Source organism: Sciurus carolinensis, chromosome 13 (genome assembly GCF_902686445.1).
Source record: "Sciurus carolinensis chromosome 13, mSciCar1.2, whole genome shotgun sequence".
Classification (NCBI taxonomy): Eukaryota; Metazoa; Chordata; class Mammalia; order Rodentia; family Sciuridae; genus Sciurus; species Sciurus carolinensis.
The window spans coordinates 71510141-71523658 of NC_062225.1; the positions used below are offsets into that span (position 1 = coordinate 71510141).

Below are 13518 nucleotides of genomic sequence, written 5' to 3' on the forward strand. Positions count from 1 at the left end.
GCATTCTCACCCCAAGGCCTGGGCGACATCCTCCCACTCCCACCAAAAGCCGTCCTGCAAACTGAACTCCTGGCAGGCTGGCCTCTTCTTCCCCCTTCCCTGCAGGGGACCCGCTGCCCTCACCCACTGGACTTACTACAAATGTGGCTGCCGAAAGCATGCCTTTGTGTCTTGCTTCTCTCACTTAAGATTGTCCTAGACCCAGCCAGTTAAACTTGGTTGCACCTCTCTGCTCTGCAGCAAATTCAACCACCAGAACATCGTGCGCTGCATCGGGGTGAGTCTACAGGCCCTGCCACGATTCATCCTGCTGGAGCTCATGGCAGGAGGAGACCTCAAGTCCTTCCTGCGGGAGACGCGCCCTCGGCCGGTGAGTGAGATGTCTTCTGTCCGGTGGGTGAGTGGAGGAAAGGAGCAGGGACTGGAGGAGCAAGAGTGGGCAGCCTGGGAGCGGCATGCTGGACAGGACCCTGGGAGCCAGCCCTTGGGCTTGGACAGTAGGGTTTGGCTGGGACAGAATGGCAGAAGGCGAACAATGGCTGAGTCCAAGCCCCTGGAAATGTCTGCAGGCTTTGGCAGTGACTTCTGTGGGCTGGCTCCCTCCTTATGGCCTATGACGCTGGAACATCAACCCCAAGACAAACTCAGAGGGGGCCTTTGGTGCCAGCCATGTCACTAACACGACAGACTGACCTGGGGCAGGCCACTCCCCATCCACTCATTCCACCCCCACTGACCTCATCTCCCGATATCCTGACCCTGCAGTTTTACTACTAAAAGAAAGTGCTGGAATGTTGAGGAAGGTACTGCTTGTCATAGACAAGGGGAGAGAGCTTGGAGAGCAAAGAACTGGGGTGCCCAGGAAGCCCCAGTTCCAGCCCTGCGTGACCACCGGATGCCATACCTGGTCCTGGCAGGGGTTTCGGGAGACGAGCGGCATCACACTGGGGAAGAGGCACAGGTCTGGTTTTCCTAGTGGATGTGCCTGAGGCTTAAGGAAGCAGAGGGGAGAGAGACTCCTAGTAAGGGGGGCTGGGAACCTATGGCTTCAGTAGTCTGAGACCTTGGGGCGGGAGCGGGAGGAGGGAGAGGGACTTTTCTGTCTCCTACCAACAAAGGTGGCTCTCTCCTTGGAGGATAAGGACGGTGTAAGACTTAAACATTTACACATGTCCCACAGAACAAAGCGCCAGTAAGGAAAGGCAGAACTCTCCCTCTGCCTCCCCCAGAGCACTACTCGGGAAGGTCAGAGCAGGGACCTGCTACCCCAGGGAGGCCCACGATAGGGATGACACCACTCTTGGGAGAGTATTATAGTGCCACCAGCTTCACTCGCTGGAGTACAGCCCTCCAAAGCGGCTTGTGCTAATATGTTTGTGGCAGCAATTTCCCCAGGGGTTCAGGGGATTTGCTGGGCTTCCACGTGATTCTCAGGACTGAAAGTGGCAACTTGGAAAGATGAGCATTAGTGGGGGAAGGAACATCCTTTCTAGGGGCAGAAGGGGCTGATACCAGTACTTCCTCCAGAGTAAAGAAGCAGATGGCCAGAGGACACGGGGCGGAGAAACAGATCGCCTAGGGAGAAGGTGGGCGGAGCTGCACCCCCGGTTCTTGAACTCTCTGGCTGGAGCCCTGAATGACACAGGATTCACTTGTGTGACTCACCCAGAGACCCTCAGGGTTCTCCTGATGGTCTTTGTGTGCAGGGACGGGGGCTGAGGGCAGACAGACAAGGGCTCCGGCTAAGACTCTGCAGTTCCACAGAACTTTTGTCAGGGTCAAAGTCCCGCAGATGGTCTAAGGGGCTCTGGCCTCAGATACAAGTGTGTAGACATGGAGTGACAGATGTCCAAACACAGTGGACGAAACAGACGCCCAGACCAACCATGTCTGCCTTGGAAGTGAAATTAACAGGTACAGATGAAAACGTTGCTTGAACCTATGATCCCACCTCTCCGAGAACAAAGGTTCCTATTTAATGTCAAAAAACTGTGTGCAGAACCAATATTTATTCAGCAAATATTTATTGAGGGCTTACTGTATGCCAGGTACAGGTAATAACTGTCTTTTAGTATCCATTGATTCTGTGATGCCAAAATCCATTAGAATGTCAGTGATTTTTGTTGTTGTTGTTGTTGTTTTTTGTTCCAGCAGGGATTGAACTCTGGGTCGCTTAACCATTGAGCTACAGCCCTAGCCCTTTTTTCCATGTTTTATTTTGAGACAAGGTCTCACTAAGTTGCCCAGATTGGCCCTGAACTTGCAATTCTCCTGCCTCAGCCTCCCCCGAATCAGTGGGATTCCAGGGTGCCACTGGACCCTGCCTCAGTGATTCTCTGTTGCTCCCTGTTGAGCAACAAGGTCCGATGTCTCTCCTTAGGGCCCGCCCAAAGGAGAATACGGGCCGAGCAGGATGATGAGTGTCAGCGGCTAAGGAACCACACCAGAGCCGGGAGGTCTGTCAGCGCATGTGGCGAAGCAGGAACTCCTTTATTGAGGAGGTTACACAGGTTTTATGTAGGGTGGGGGCTAGGTGGGAGCTAATTAGCTTAAAAATTAACAAGGCACGGGGGATTCACGCAGGGGAGAGTTCCATAGGACTATATGGCAAGCACGAGTTGGTCACCTTCGAGGAACTGCTACTAACCAATCCCTGACAGTAGGGGGTGGAGATAAGCAGACCAACCAGGGAGTCACACATAACTGGTTGCTGGGTAAGAACTTACTTCCAGGTTTCAGGGGAGGGCGGCAGTGCAAGGAAGTACGAGTAAACTGAGTCAGGCAGTGCCACGTATGAGGAGGGGGTCGCCATGAGGGTGCAGTCGCCATTATAGGGTGTGTCCCCTATAATTCTCCTTACCAAAGGTGTTGGTCATCAGCAGCAGTAGGGTCTGTATCTTTTTGGATCATGGTAAAACCTATAGGTAATCACTCCAAACACGTTGCTCAGTGCACAGGTGACTTCTTGGGTCCTACTTGTCTGGGGGTGAGACCTTCTGATTTGGGAACATTCTCAGCTTTAAATCTTTGACTCTGGCTCCAAATGCAAGCAGGGCCCTCTGATGCCAAGGAAAAGTTGGGCCACATCAGGAGGCAGGAATCCTGAGGGACCAGGAGCACAAACTTCTCATCTGCTTTAAAAATTTGCCTTTTATATTTGGGGTTCCCTGGATACATTCTTTGCTTCTTTCATCCTCCCCATTCATCTTTATATGCATCAGTTTTAAAATATGCTCCATCCTGGTTTTCACTTGGTAGAAGAGTTCCTTCCCCATGTCTTGCGGTCCTCCAGTCGTGAAATGGGAGCGGCTGGAGGCGCGGTTCCATGGTAGGGCGCTCACCTAGCACTGCACTGACCCGGGTTGATCCCCAGACCTCCCCGCAGAAAAGGAGGAGAGATACCAAGATTTGTGTATCTTTTATTAGTAATGTTATCATTTAGGAGCAGCCCCTACTTCCTCACCTGGAAAAGAGGGGTATCAGCCTAGATAGTGTCCCTAAAAGGAATGCCGGTACCCTGCGGAGCGACACACACACACACACACACACACAAACACACAGGAATTCTGGGGCCTGAAAGACTTTCAACGCCACAACATAAAGACTGATCATTCATGTCACAAAGAAACCTACCTGGCCAGGGATCCCCATGCCTCTTTCATCTTCCACTTCCGACCCACAAACCCACTTTGGGAAATCCCAGACAAGATCCTCGCTGAGCCCTGCAGCATCTGTCCACAACTGTACTGTGAGAAGAACATCTGGTAGCCAAAGAAATACCACGGTCCACAGGCAGATGGCGGGTGAAATCCTGATTCCCACTCCTTCTCTGCCCCGGTCGATTACAAATGGCACCAGACACAATGGCTGGCTTCTCTCTGCACTGCTAGTTTAGGGGCTGGTTTTGCCACAGTGTCACACCTCACCCTGCCCCCTCACACCACCGAGCGCCACACACACACACACTTACACCCTGTCTGTATGCACCACACCCATACATATGCACAAACCACACCCACACACTCCCCACATCACAGGTTGCTGACCCACGGCTATCCAGGCTGCTTAGTGCGGCAGGGAGTTTGCTCCGAGCAGTCCCAGCGAGGAAGCCCTGCACACCTGGCCCTGTGCTAAGGCCTGGAGAGCTGCAGGCCCTGCAGGGCGCAGGCCTGGGGCATCTGAGACATCCTGAGTGACAGAGGCTCTGCTTCCTCAAGGCTCTACCACAGCTGCGACCAGGTCCCACTTGGGTGGGAACAGAAGCATTCTCCTGAAAAAGAAAAGATATTGCTAATACTTAAGCGAAACGGATGACTGTTTTCTTGGAAATACGCTGCTTTTATTGTCCCCAGGAAGTCATGCTGCCTCTCACAGTGCCCAACACCGGAGGGGCTCCTGATCCCTCCCAGACCGCCACCCAGGATAACTGCAGGCCCCGGATGAGGCTTTCCTCCCGGCAATCCACTGTGGCCCACAGGACCATGCACTGTCAGAGGAGGAACCTGTTCAGAATAGGCTGAGCAAAGGGCCCCAGATCGTATGGCTAGTAAGAGATGGACAGGTAGGGCGAGCAGGTCAGCTTGAATGACCCCTGCTGTGTGTTGGTCTGTGTTTGTGCGCTGTGTCACATTCTATGTTCACTGTACTGTACCCTGTATACACACATACTCCACCCATACTCCAACAGTCTTTGTTAAGAAGCTCAATTTTAACTACTTGAATCCTGCTACCACCAACTCAAATTCTTAAAAGCTCAGCTCTGAGCAGTTTGGGTTCCACCTCAAATGCTGTGTGCCCTGGAGTGATCACTTAACCTCTCTGAGTCCTTCGCATTCTCACCTTTAATATGGAGCTATCCTTCTCTACATACCACACTACCCATTGCATCAAAGGAGAGTGTCTACACAGACTTGCGCTATGGCATGTAAGGGAGCAGCAGGGAGCAGCTCTCCTAAGTTGTCCACCCCATGAAGCATAACCTAGAGAAGCAGGACCCCCTCCCCGCTCCTCCATACTCAAGCCATAGCTCCTGGAGTCCTGGGAGGCCTGACCTGGGGCAAAGTAAACCTCTCCAGGCAGACTTGGGTTACACTTCTACTGTCTGGTAGGTGCCTTCCCTCTGGGTTCCTCAGAACTCAAGAGCACAGTTCTTGTCCTACCCTTGGGCATTCAGTGCAATCAAAGGTAAAAGGCCTCTGAGAGTCTCTTAGGAGGAACAAAACAGAAGAGCTACAAACACAAATTTCCTATAGGGAGTTTGCCCATGTGACCCAAAGTCACTAGCTTCTACCTTGACTTCAATAATCCAACACAGCCCTAAAGGGGTGTATTAGTCAGCTTCCTGTTACTATAATGAAACAACTGAGGCAATTATCTTACATAGAGAATAAGATTATTTTAGCTCATGGTTCTAGAAGTTCTAGTCTGAAGTCAGGTGGCCCCTTGCTTTGGGTCTCTGGCCAGGCATTATGGAGTGCTTGGTAGAGCAAACCACTTACATCCTGAGCCAGGAAACAGACAGACTAGAGACTAGGGTCCCACAGTCCTCTTCAGGGCCACACTCCAGTGTCCTAAGTAAATCCCTCTAGGCCCACTGTCTCCAGTACCACTCCCCTGCAGACCAAGTCTTTAACACATGGACCTTTGGAGGACACTCATCCAGACCACACCAGAGAATCTGATTCGGTGACCTGCCTATGCTTCTTCATTGAAACACACCCCTGTAGTCAAATCCTAGTCCACAGAACTATATTCAACCAACTGGCCGCCAATAATCACCGAGCACCCAGAATATGTCCGGCAACATGGGAAGGGAACCCTGTGCACTTGGGAACATGGTAAAATAAGTACAGAACAATAAGTAATGTGGTAGGACCCTGCGCAACAGTATGCTGCTACAATCCTAGGAATTGGGGGCACTGAGAGAGACCAAGACAGATATCACCTTCAGAAGAGACTTTACAGCCCTCAACAGGCTGTCCAAGGGGCCAAGAGGGATGTGCCCCAAGGCAGGTGCTGTTTACTTTCACACAAAAGAGATCTCATACAGAGCAGCCTGAGATGGCTCTTAATTGCCCAGCCTTAGCCAGGCATGGCGTCACACACCTGTAATCCCAGTGGCTAAGGAGGCTGAGACAGGAGGATCGCGAGTTCGAAGCCAGCCTCTGCAACTTAGCGAGGCCCTGAGCAACTTAGCAAGGTCCTGAGCAAGTTTGCAAGTCTTTGTCTCAAAATAGAAAATAAAAAGGACTGAGGATGGGGTTCAGTGGTTAAGAACCCCTGGGTTCAATTCCTGGCACCAATAATGATAATAATAATAATAATAATAATAATAATAATAATAATAAATTGCTCAGACTTTTCTAAAAGCTTTTTTTTTTTTTTAGATCCACTTTAGGACTAGATCTTGAAGTTTTAGAAAATATTTTAAGACATTTAAATAGAGCATTTTAAATATGATTCTGCTGGTCAGTTTCCTCACAGGCTTGTTTGTAAATCTGGGGTGTTCAAATGTGCCTAAAGCTTGAGATAGGATGTGCAGAATAAATTAAAAGGGAAAGGAGGGCTGGGGAGATAGCTCAGATGGTAAAGTGCTTGCCTTACAAGCACAAGGCCCTGGGTTCAATTCCCAGCACCACAAATAAATAAATAAATAAATAAAAGGGAAAGGACACGGCCACATGCTAGAGTGCTGTAGCCTGAGCATCTGAGGCCCTGGCAAGCAGGGTAGAATCCCTGGGGAGCTTCCACACGTCCAAAGCTGAATCTGCCCAGAGAGAGGGAAGCCCGGGAGCGGGTGGGGGCAGGCATCTTTGTTTTTACAAAGCTTCCAGCTGATTTCCAGTGTGCAGCCAGGACAGAGACCCCTGTTGGAGCGGCATGTCTGCATCCAGCCTCCTTGAGAGCAGAAGCCAGTTCCCATCTTCCCTGTACCCCAAGAGCTTCATCAGTGGACGACATCTGTCTCCCCACAGAATCAGCCCTCCTCCCTGGCCATGCTGGACCTCCTGCACGTGGCTCGGGACATTGCCTGTGGCTGTCAGTATCTAGAGGAAAACCACTTCATCCACCGGTAAGTAGACCCCCTGCTCTTCCTGCCGCCTCCTGTCTCAAGGGCCGGGTCTCTCCCTTCGGAGCGGAAGAACCAGTCTCTCTCCAAAGCTGTTTGGACGGTTCAGCTGTTTCTACTGGGAGGAGACTGGCTCAGGGCCTCCCTGCCCGTGTGTGACACGGGCATGTCTCACGCTCCCTGGCCTATAAGCTATCCTGCACCCCCTCTGGGGACTCCTGCCTGCATCTGGAATGTTCAAGTCTTGTATCACCTATGGTGCCCCATTTAGAACACTGGGCTTCTTGAAGGAAAATGAAAGGGTTCACTTTTCACATATTTGACAGCCTGTAACGCTAAAGCAAAAAACCCCTGGGGGTTTTTGTTTGTTTGTTTGTTTTGCTTTTGCTTTTGGCTATCTAAAGGTCTATTTGCTAGGGTGTTAACTATACAAAAAAAAAAAAAGGACACTGTATACTTTAAAAACAAATCTTGCACTGATTTACATTTCAGCTTTTTCTTTTAAAAGGGTTAAATACTCTATAAACACCAAAAAGAAAAACCTGCACCAGACCAACTAATTGTCATCATCTTCTTCATCTTCCTTCTCTTTCCCTCCTCTTTGTTTTCCTCCTCTTCCCTCTTTTACTTGCCCCCTTCAGCCTTACCCTCTTCCCTCTTTTGCTGCACCAGGCTTCCCTTAGCCTGGGCACCAATATCCCTTCCGCATTTTCCCTTCAGCTTCTCAGTCTTCTTTTCATAAGGCTTCGTCTGCTGCAGCGCTATTTCACATCTCTCTCAGCTTCTTTGCAACATTACCAAATCCTTTGATGTGGGGGCAACACTCAGAACAGGACAAGAATGAGGCCAATGCAGGTCTCTCAAGTTTGTTAGGATTCTTGATCTCCTTTATGAATTCCACTGCAGGAGGGATTTAGGTTTTCATTTCTCTTTCATAATGGACTTCGCCTGCCTCTGCCGTGTCTTCAAGTTTCTCTCTTTAGCAGACAAGGTCTTTCACCTATCTGAGCACTTCAGAAAAATTCTGAGAAACTGACTGATGCATCTGGGTGCTTCTCCTTGTGTGCCTCCCTGTGAGTTTGCACAAAGAATGTCTACGATGACATTTTGCCTCTTGGTTTCTTAGGATCTCCTTTGCCCATGTGTTATGGTTTGGATGTGAGGTATCCCCCAAAATTTCATGTGTGAGACAATGCAGGAAAGTTCAGAGGAGAAATGATTGGGTTGTAAGAGTCTTAACCCAATCAGTGAATTAATCCCTGATGGGATTAATTGAGGTGGTAGGGTGTGGCTGGAGGAGGTGGGAATTGGGGTGTGGCTTTGGGGTATATATCTTGTATCTCTCTCTGCTTCCTGATGATGTGAGCTGTTTCCCTCTGCCACACTCTTCCGCCATGATGTTCTGTCTCACCTTGAGCCCCAAGGAATGGAGCCGGCCTTTTATGGACTAAGACCTCTGAAATTGTGAGCCCTTAAATAAACCTTTCTTCCCCTATAACTGTGATGGTCAGATCATTTAGTCACAGCAGCGAAAAAGCTGACTAAAACACTCATGTTTACCTGCTTTCTTTGGGTTTTGTTGTTGTTGTTGTTGTTGTTGTCATTGTTGTTTTGTTTTGTCAGTGAGACTGAGTTGCCCAGTGCCGGCTGAACTCCTAACTACCCCAGCACTGTCTCTGTGGAGCTCAAAGAACAGCAGTGGCCATGAGAGCAGAAGCCAGATGCAGCCTCCTTTCTCCTTCCTCTTTGTAACTAGCAGGTTTTTTGTGACTCTTGAAGGACCCACCAAATGACTAGGCATGCATCAAACATTACAGAAACATAGATTGATGCTTGCAAAATTGTGTTGGTCAGCATTCTGTTACTGCGGCAACATACCTGGGAAGAGTCAACTTGAAGAAGGGAAGATTTATTTTGGTTCTGGTTTCAGAGGTTTTAGCCCATGGTTTGGTCATCCTGTTGTTCTGGGCTTGTGGGCGAGACAGAACATCACCATGGGGAGCATGTAGTGGAGCAAAGTAGATCACTTCATGGGAGTTAGGAAGCAGTGTGGGAGGGTTGGGATCATAATAGTTTTCCAAAGGCATGTCCACAATGACCCAGCTTCCTTCCCTAAGTCCCACCTCTTGAAGGTTCCAACATCTTCCAATAACAACACAGGCTGGGGACCAAAATTTTGTCATATAAGCCTCTGGGGGACATTAAAGATCGAAACCATAGAGTAATTAGTTAATGGAGACTGTCTTGACTCTCTCTGCCTGTTTTCTGAACTCAGTTCCATTCAAGTGGTTAAGAGTCAGACAACCAGATTGCACTCATGCCCACAGTACAGTGGACTCCTTCTAGAATCCTGGGCTGTGAGGTCATGTGAGAACTAAAGGAAAACTGGTGAGAAACCAAGGGAATGTTTCCAAATATCAGGTTACTACTGTTATCAATATTTATTATCTTTTATACTGTGGTACTGAGGATCAAACCCGAGGCCTTAAGCATGAGCCACATCCCCAGCCTAATGTTGATTATCTTAGCTAACGCTCATTGAGCCCGTACTCTGTCACACGGAAACCTGAGTGCTCTGCATTGAACAGTAGTTACGGAGAAGGAATCATTATCCTTATTTCTCAGATGAAGAAATGAAGACTTAGAGAATCAAGCAGCTTGCTTAAAGTCACAGAATGGCATTTTAAGTGACTGGGATTTGAACCTAGGCCTGTCTAAATTTATACCATGTGTTCTTGACAGGGGAGATGCCTTTGCTGTTACATTACTATTGGGAAACTTTGGATTCAGCTACTGTCAGATCTTGCTACATGTCCAGCATGGGCAAAGGAAAGGATTTCTGTTGGAGGGATGGGCCAGCTATAAATTAATCACTAAGAAATGTATTTAATAGAAAAAACTACAATTATCTTTTGAATCAAGGGATGACGGATTGAGCCATGCTAAGGATCTGGCTCTAACAAAGGCTTGAGCCCACGCTTGGTTTATTTATAGCAGTTCAGATCAAAGGGGGGCTGGTAGGAGCTTCTTCCATGAGAAACAGGATGGAGGGGTTAAGCAAGTCATTTGGCTCTAGTGGTTCATTGGGCACATGTAGGACATGCGAATTCCAGCGGTGAGCTACTCTGCATGGAAACCACATACTTCAGGCCATCTGAAACAATCTCTCATGACTGTCAGTTCCTGAGAGCCAGATTTCTGTGTCTGATGGCTTGACTGAGCTGATGTTGCTAGTCATAGATGGCACCCCGCAGTCAGAGAGCTTAGCTCAGAAGATTCTATGAGTGCTATTTCTGAAAACTCCTCCATCTCCAGCTTGCTCTTTAAACTTCACTTAATGCTGTTTCACATTCTCAGGAAGGACCCTGTTTTATTCATCTTCCTATCCCTAACATACAGTGGGGGCACAATAAATGTTTTTTGGAGAAATTAATTTTTCTGATATACTCTGAAAAGAAGTGTTATCATGATTTTCTTTACCCCTCTCTCACTTCTTTTGCTAAATAACATGCTTGTGTTTAAATGTGGTTAAGACCGGGGCATGATATCCACCCTTCATGCTGGAAACACCACACAGCACAGATTTCTTTCCTTATGAATGTTGATGACAGTTTGATCTGAAATCCAAAAAGCAAATAGATTCTTAGGCTCTTTTCAAAGCTCTTCCTAAAGATTTGTGTCTAGTTTAGTAAATAATAGCCTAGTGGACTCACAAGTATTCATTAACCCATGAATTCAAAGAATTGAAGACATGTTCATAGAAACTAGAATATGTAAGCTCAAAGCAGGAAATGAGGGCCACTTATGAGTCTGGAAGTAAAGAAGTATTGCTATGGAACATTTCTTTCCCATAAAAGGGGGAAAACAGATCAGGAAGTACGCGTGCCTAAGTTCCCAAAGTCGCCTCTGAAAGAAGGCAGGAGCCTCCCTCGCACTAGCTCACCTTTTCCTGAACTCCATCTCCATCTGCAGTTCTTCCTCTTGATTCCAATAAGTGCTGCCAACTTGGGGGCCAACTGGCTTCAGAGAAATAATAGAAACAAACTATTGTTTACCAGTCCTCCGTGTCCTCGTGCAAAGCCACGGTCTGGCGCCGCAGTCCTGTTCCTCCCCTTTTCCTGTCCCCAGGGCTTAGGGGTTGCTCGGTCAAGGCCAGCCTGTGCTCCGTTTGAAAGTCATCCTTGGTGAGAGCCCCCTCTCCATCCTTCTTCCATGTCCTTTAAGTCAAGACTTATCTGAGGGCAACCACGTGTCACTTGGGGACAACAAATATCTCCCTTTGCTTCTCATGGAGATCACGTCTGCTTTTTCATCTTCACCCACACTTGACACCATGGCCTACAGTCTCCGCTGAGGGACGGTGTTCATGGAACCTGCTGTCCTAGAGTCGCGACCTGCCAGGACCATCTCCAGTGCTCCACTGTGGACGATGCGATGAGAGGATCACATCCTCTCAGGAGTCCATCACTTCCAGATCTGTAAATGGTCACTGAAGGTCAGAATAGGTCCCAGAATAATAGTCTGTGGATTTTTGGGGGGTTAGGGGGGGTTTTTTAAGAAGTTAAAGGATCAAAGATCAAATCCAGAATGTATCGATGTCTTGTTTAAGCAAAAGGAAACTCCTGGCAGAAACGGTCCAACTCCAGCAAAACTTTTCTTCTGGGATCATTTGGTCTTCGGCACCAGGAAGGCATCTCCAATTGTCCTAATGAGCTGAGAGGCCCACGGCACCTTCCCGCGGCACGCTTCCCTATGCTTCCCTCGCCCTCCACCTCACTCTGCCTTTGAGATTTATGGACTTCCATAAGTGTACACCTCTGAATTCACAGGGACCCATTCCCTATAGCCACTTGCTCCCCACTGTTCTGCTTTCATTAAATTCTTTTCCTTTGGCCACGGTGTACAGCAATTTCAAGAACAGTGTGTCACCCTACCGATTCTTGGTGTCTTCTGTAATACTATAATACCTTATCAAATTCAAGATCACTTTTTAAAATAACTATTCCATATGCATCGGTGTAAAGACCTTTCTGGAACCCTACATGCCGTTCCTGGTCCACTTTGCTAGATTTCTTTTTTGAGAATTAATGGCTCTATATTCAACAGGTTTTCTTCTTTTTGATGTCATTCCTGTAATGCTTGTATGGTTTTACTGAGTGATTTTATGAACCACTGCCCCTCATATTTCAACTTAAACCTTAGGGATCAGGGCAGTTGAATGAATAACATTCATTTCCCAACTCTGCCATTGTCCTGGGCCTTATTTTTTTCTCAGTATTATCTTAACAGTTAGTTGTTTACTCTCCATTCCAAAGTTCTTTCTCAACCAAGGATCAGAACCTTCACCAAGTCAATTGAAAATAGAAAAACACTCTCTGTGCCCCCTGAGGTACTTCTTGTTTTTTCTGCATAGGGCTTTAAAAAATATTAGGGACCCATTCCAGACTTCTGGCTGCAGCTTTGACACCCACATGCATGTCACTGGGTCAGCAGTGGGAGAGTTGAAGCGGACAGTTTCAGAAGGCTTCTGATCCTGCCTCAGAGGCATGCTGCAGGAAAGGGGGCCACATGGAACCTGATGACAAGGAAGCCAGCCTCGTGACCAGAAAGAAGTGACACTCCAGTCATGTAGTTTAGAAAAAGCTGGAGGTGAGGCCGTGGCTATTTCTTTAAAAATCAGAAACATTGGGGTATATTGTAACTTTCTCAAATCTGATATCATGGAAGTCATGCTGTTCCAGAACACTCCTTCAAGCAACTGGCAAAAACCAACCCCATCGTCTGTACTTAACAGCAGCTTAAGGTCAAAAAGCATTTCTTATGCCTGTGTATCATCTGCTTTTAGCTCGAATTTTTAATAAAATGAAGATAATTAGAGCACCCTGTGTCTTGCAGAGTTGTGAGAATTAGACATGAAACACCTAAAACAATGCTGAGCACATGGTAAGAGGCCAATAAATCACTCTAGTTATTAGAGTTATTTTCATTACTATTGTCCCATTAAGCATTTTCAATTATTTCCCCTAATCCTTTCCCATTTCCCTGTTAGTTTTGGGGCCTGAAATTGGCATAGCTGTTTCCTTCACACTCTAAGAAGTGCAGGGCAGAGGAGGGGACCGTTTGAACTCCAGGTTGGAGGTGAAAAGCCTCGTCACGGATATCATACACATATCTTCACTGGAAAAAATGAGGAAACCCATCTTGGTTTTCTTCCCAGGGACATTGCTGCCAGGAACTGCCTCTTGACCTGTCCCGGCACTGGAAGAATAGCGAAGATTGGGGACTTTGGAATGGCTCGAGACATCTACAGGTGAGTGAAGACCCTCAGTCTCCAGGGAGCCTGTCTCTACCACCGCATCTGAGGACTGACCTGTGGCTGCTTGTACCTTACATCATTTCCTGGTACCTTGTCACCTTTCCACATGAAGTTTCCTTGAATTCCTTTTAGG

General features: G+C 47.9%; 1 protein-coding gene across 3 annotated transcripts in view; it reads left to right on the forward strand.

Annotated features, from left to right (window-relative positions):
• The window catches only part of Alk (ALK receptor tyrosine kinase), a 678240-nt gene that overhangs the window by 650558 nt on the left and 14164 nt on the right, over nucleotides 1–13518 (forward strand). For all 3 annotated transcript variants that reach the window (XM_047523055.1, XM_047523053.1, XM_047523054.1), the window contains 3 exons: nucleotides 241–370; nucleotides 6975–7072; nucleotides 13287–13379. In XM_047523055.1, coding sequence (XP_047379011.1) covers nucleotides 241–370; nucleotides 6975–7072; nucleotides 13287–13379 — 321 coding nt within the window. The remainder of the gene's footprint in view (nucleotides 1–240; nucleotides 371–6974; nucleotides 7073–13286; nucleotides 13380–13518) is intronic.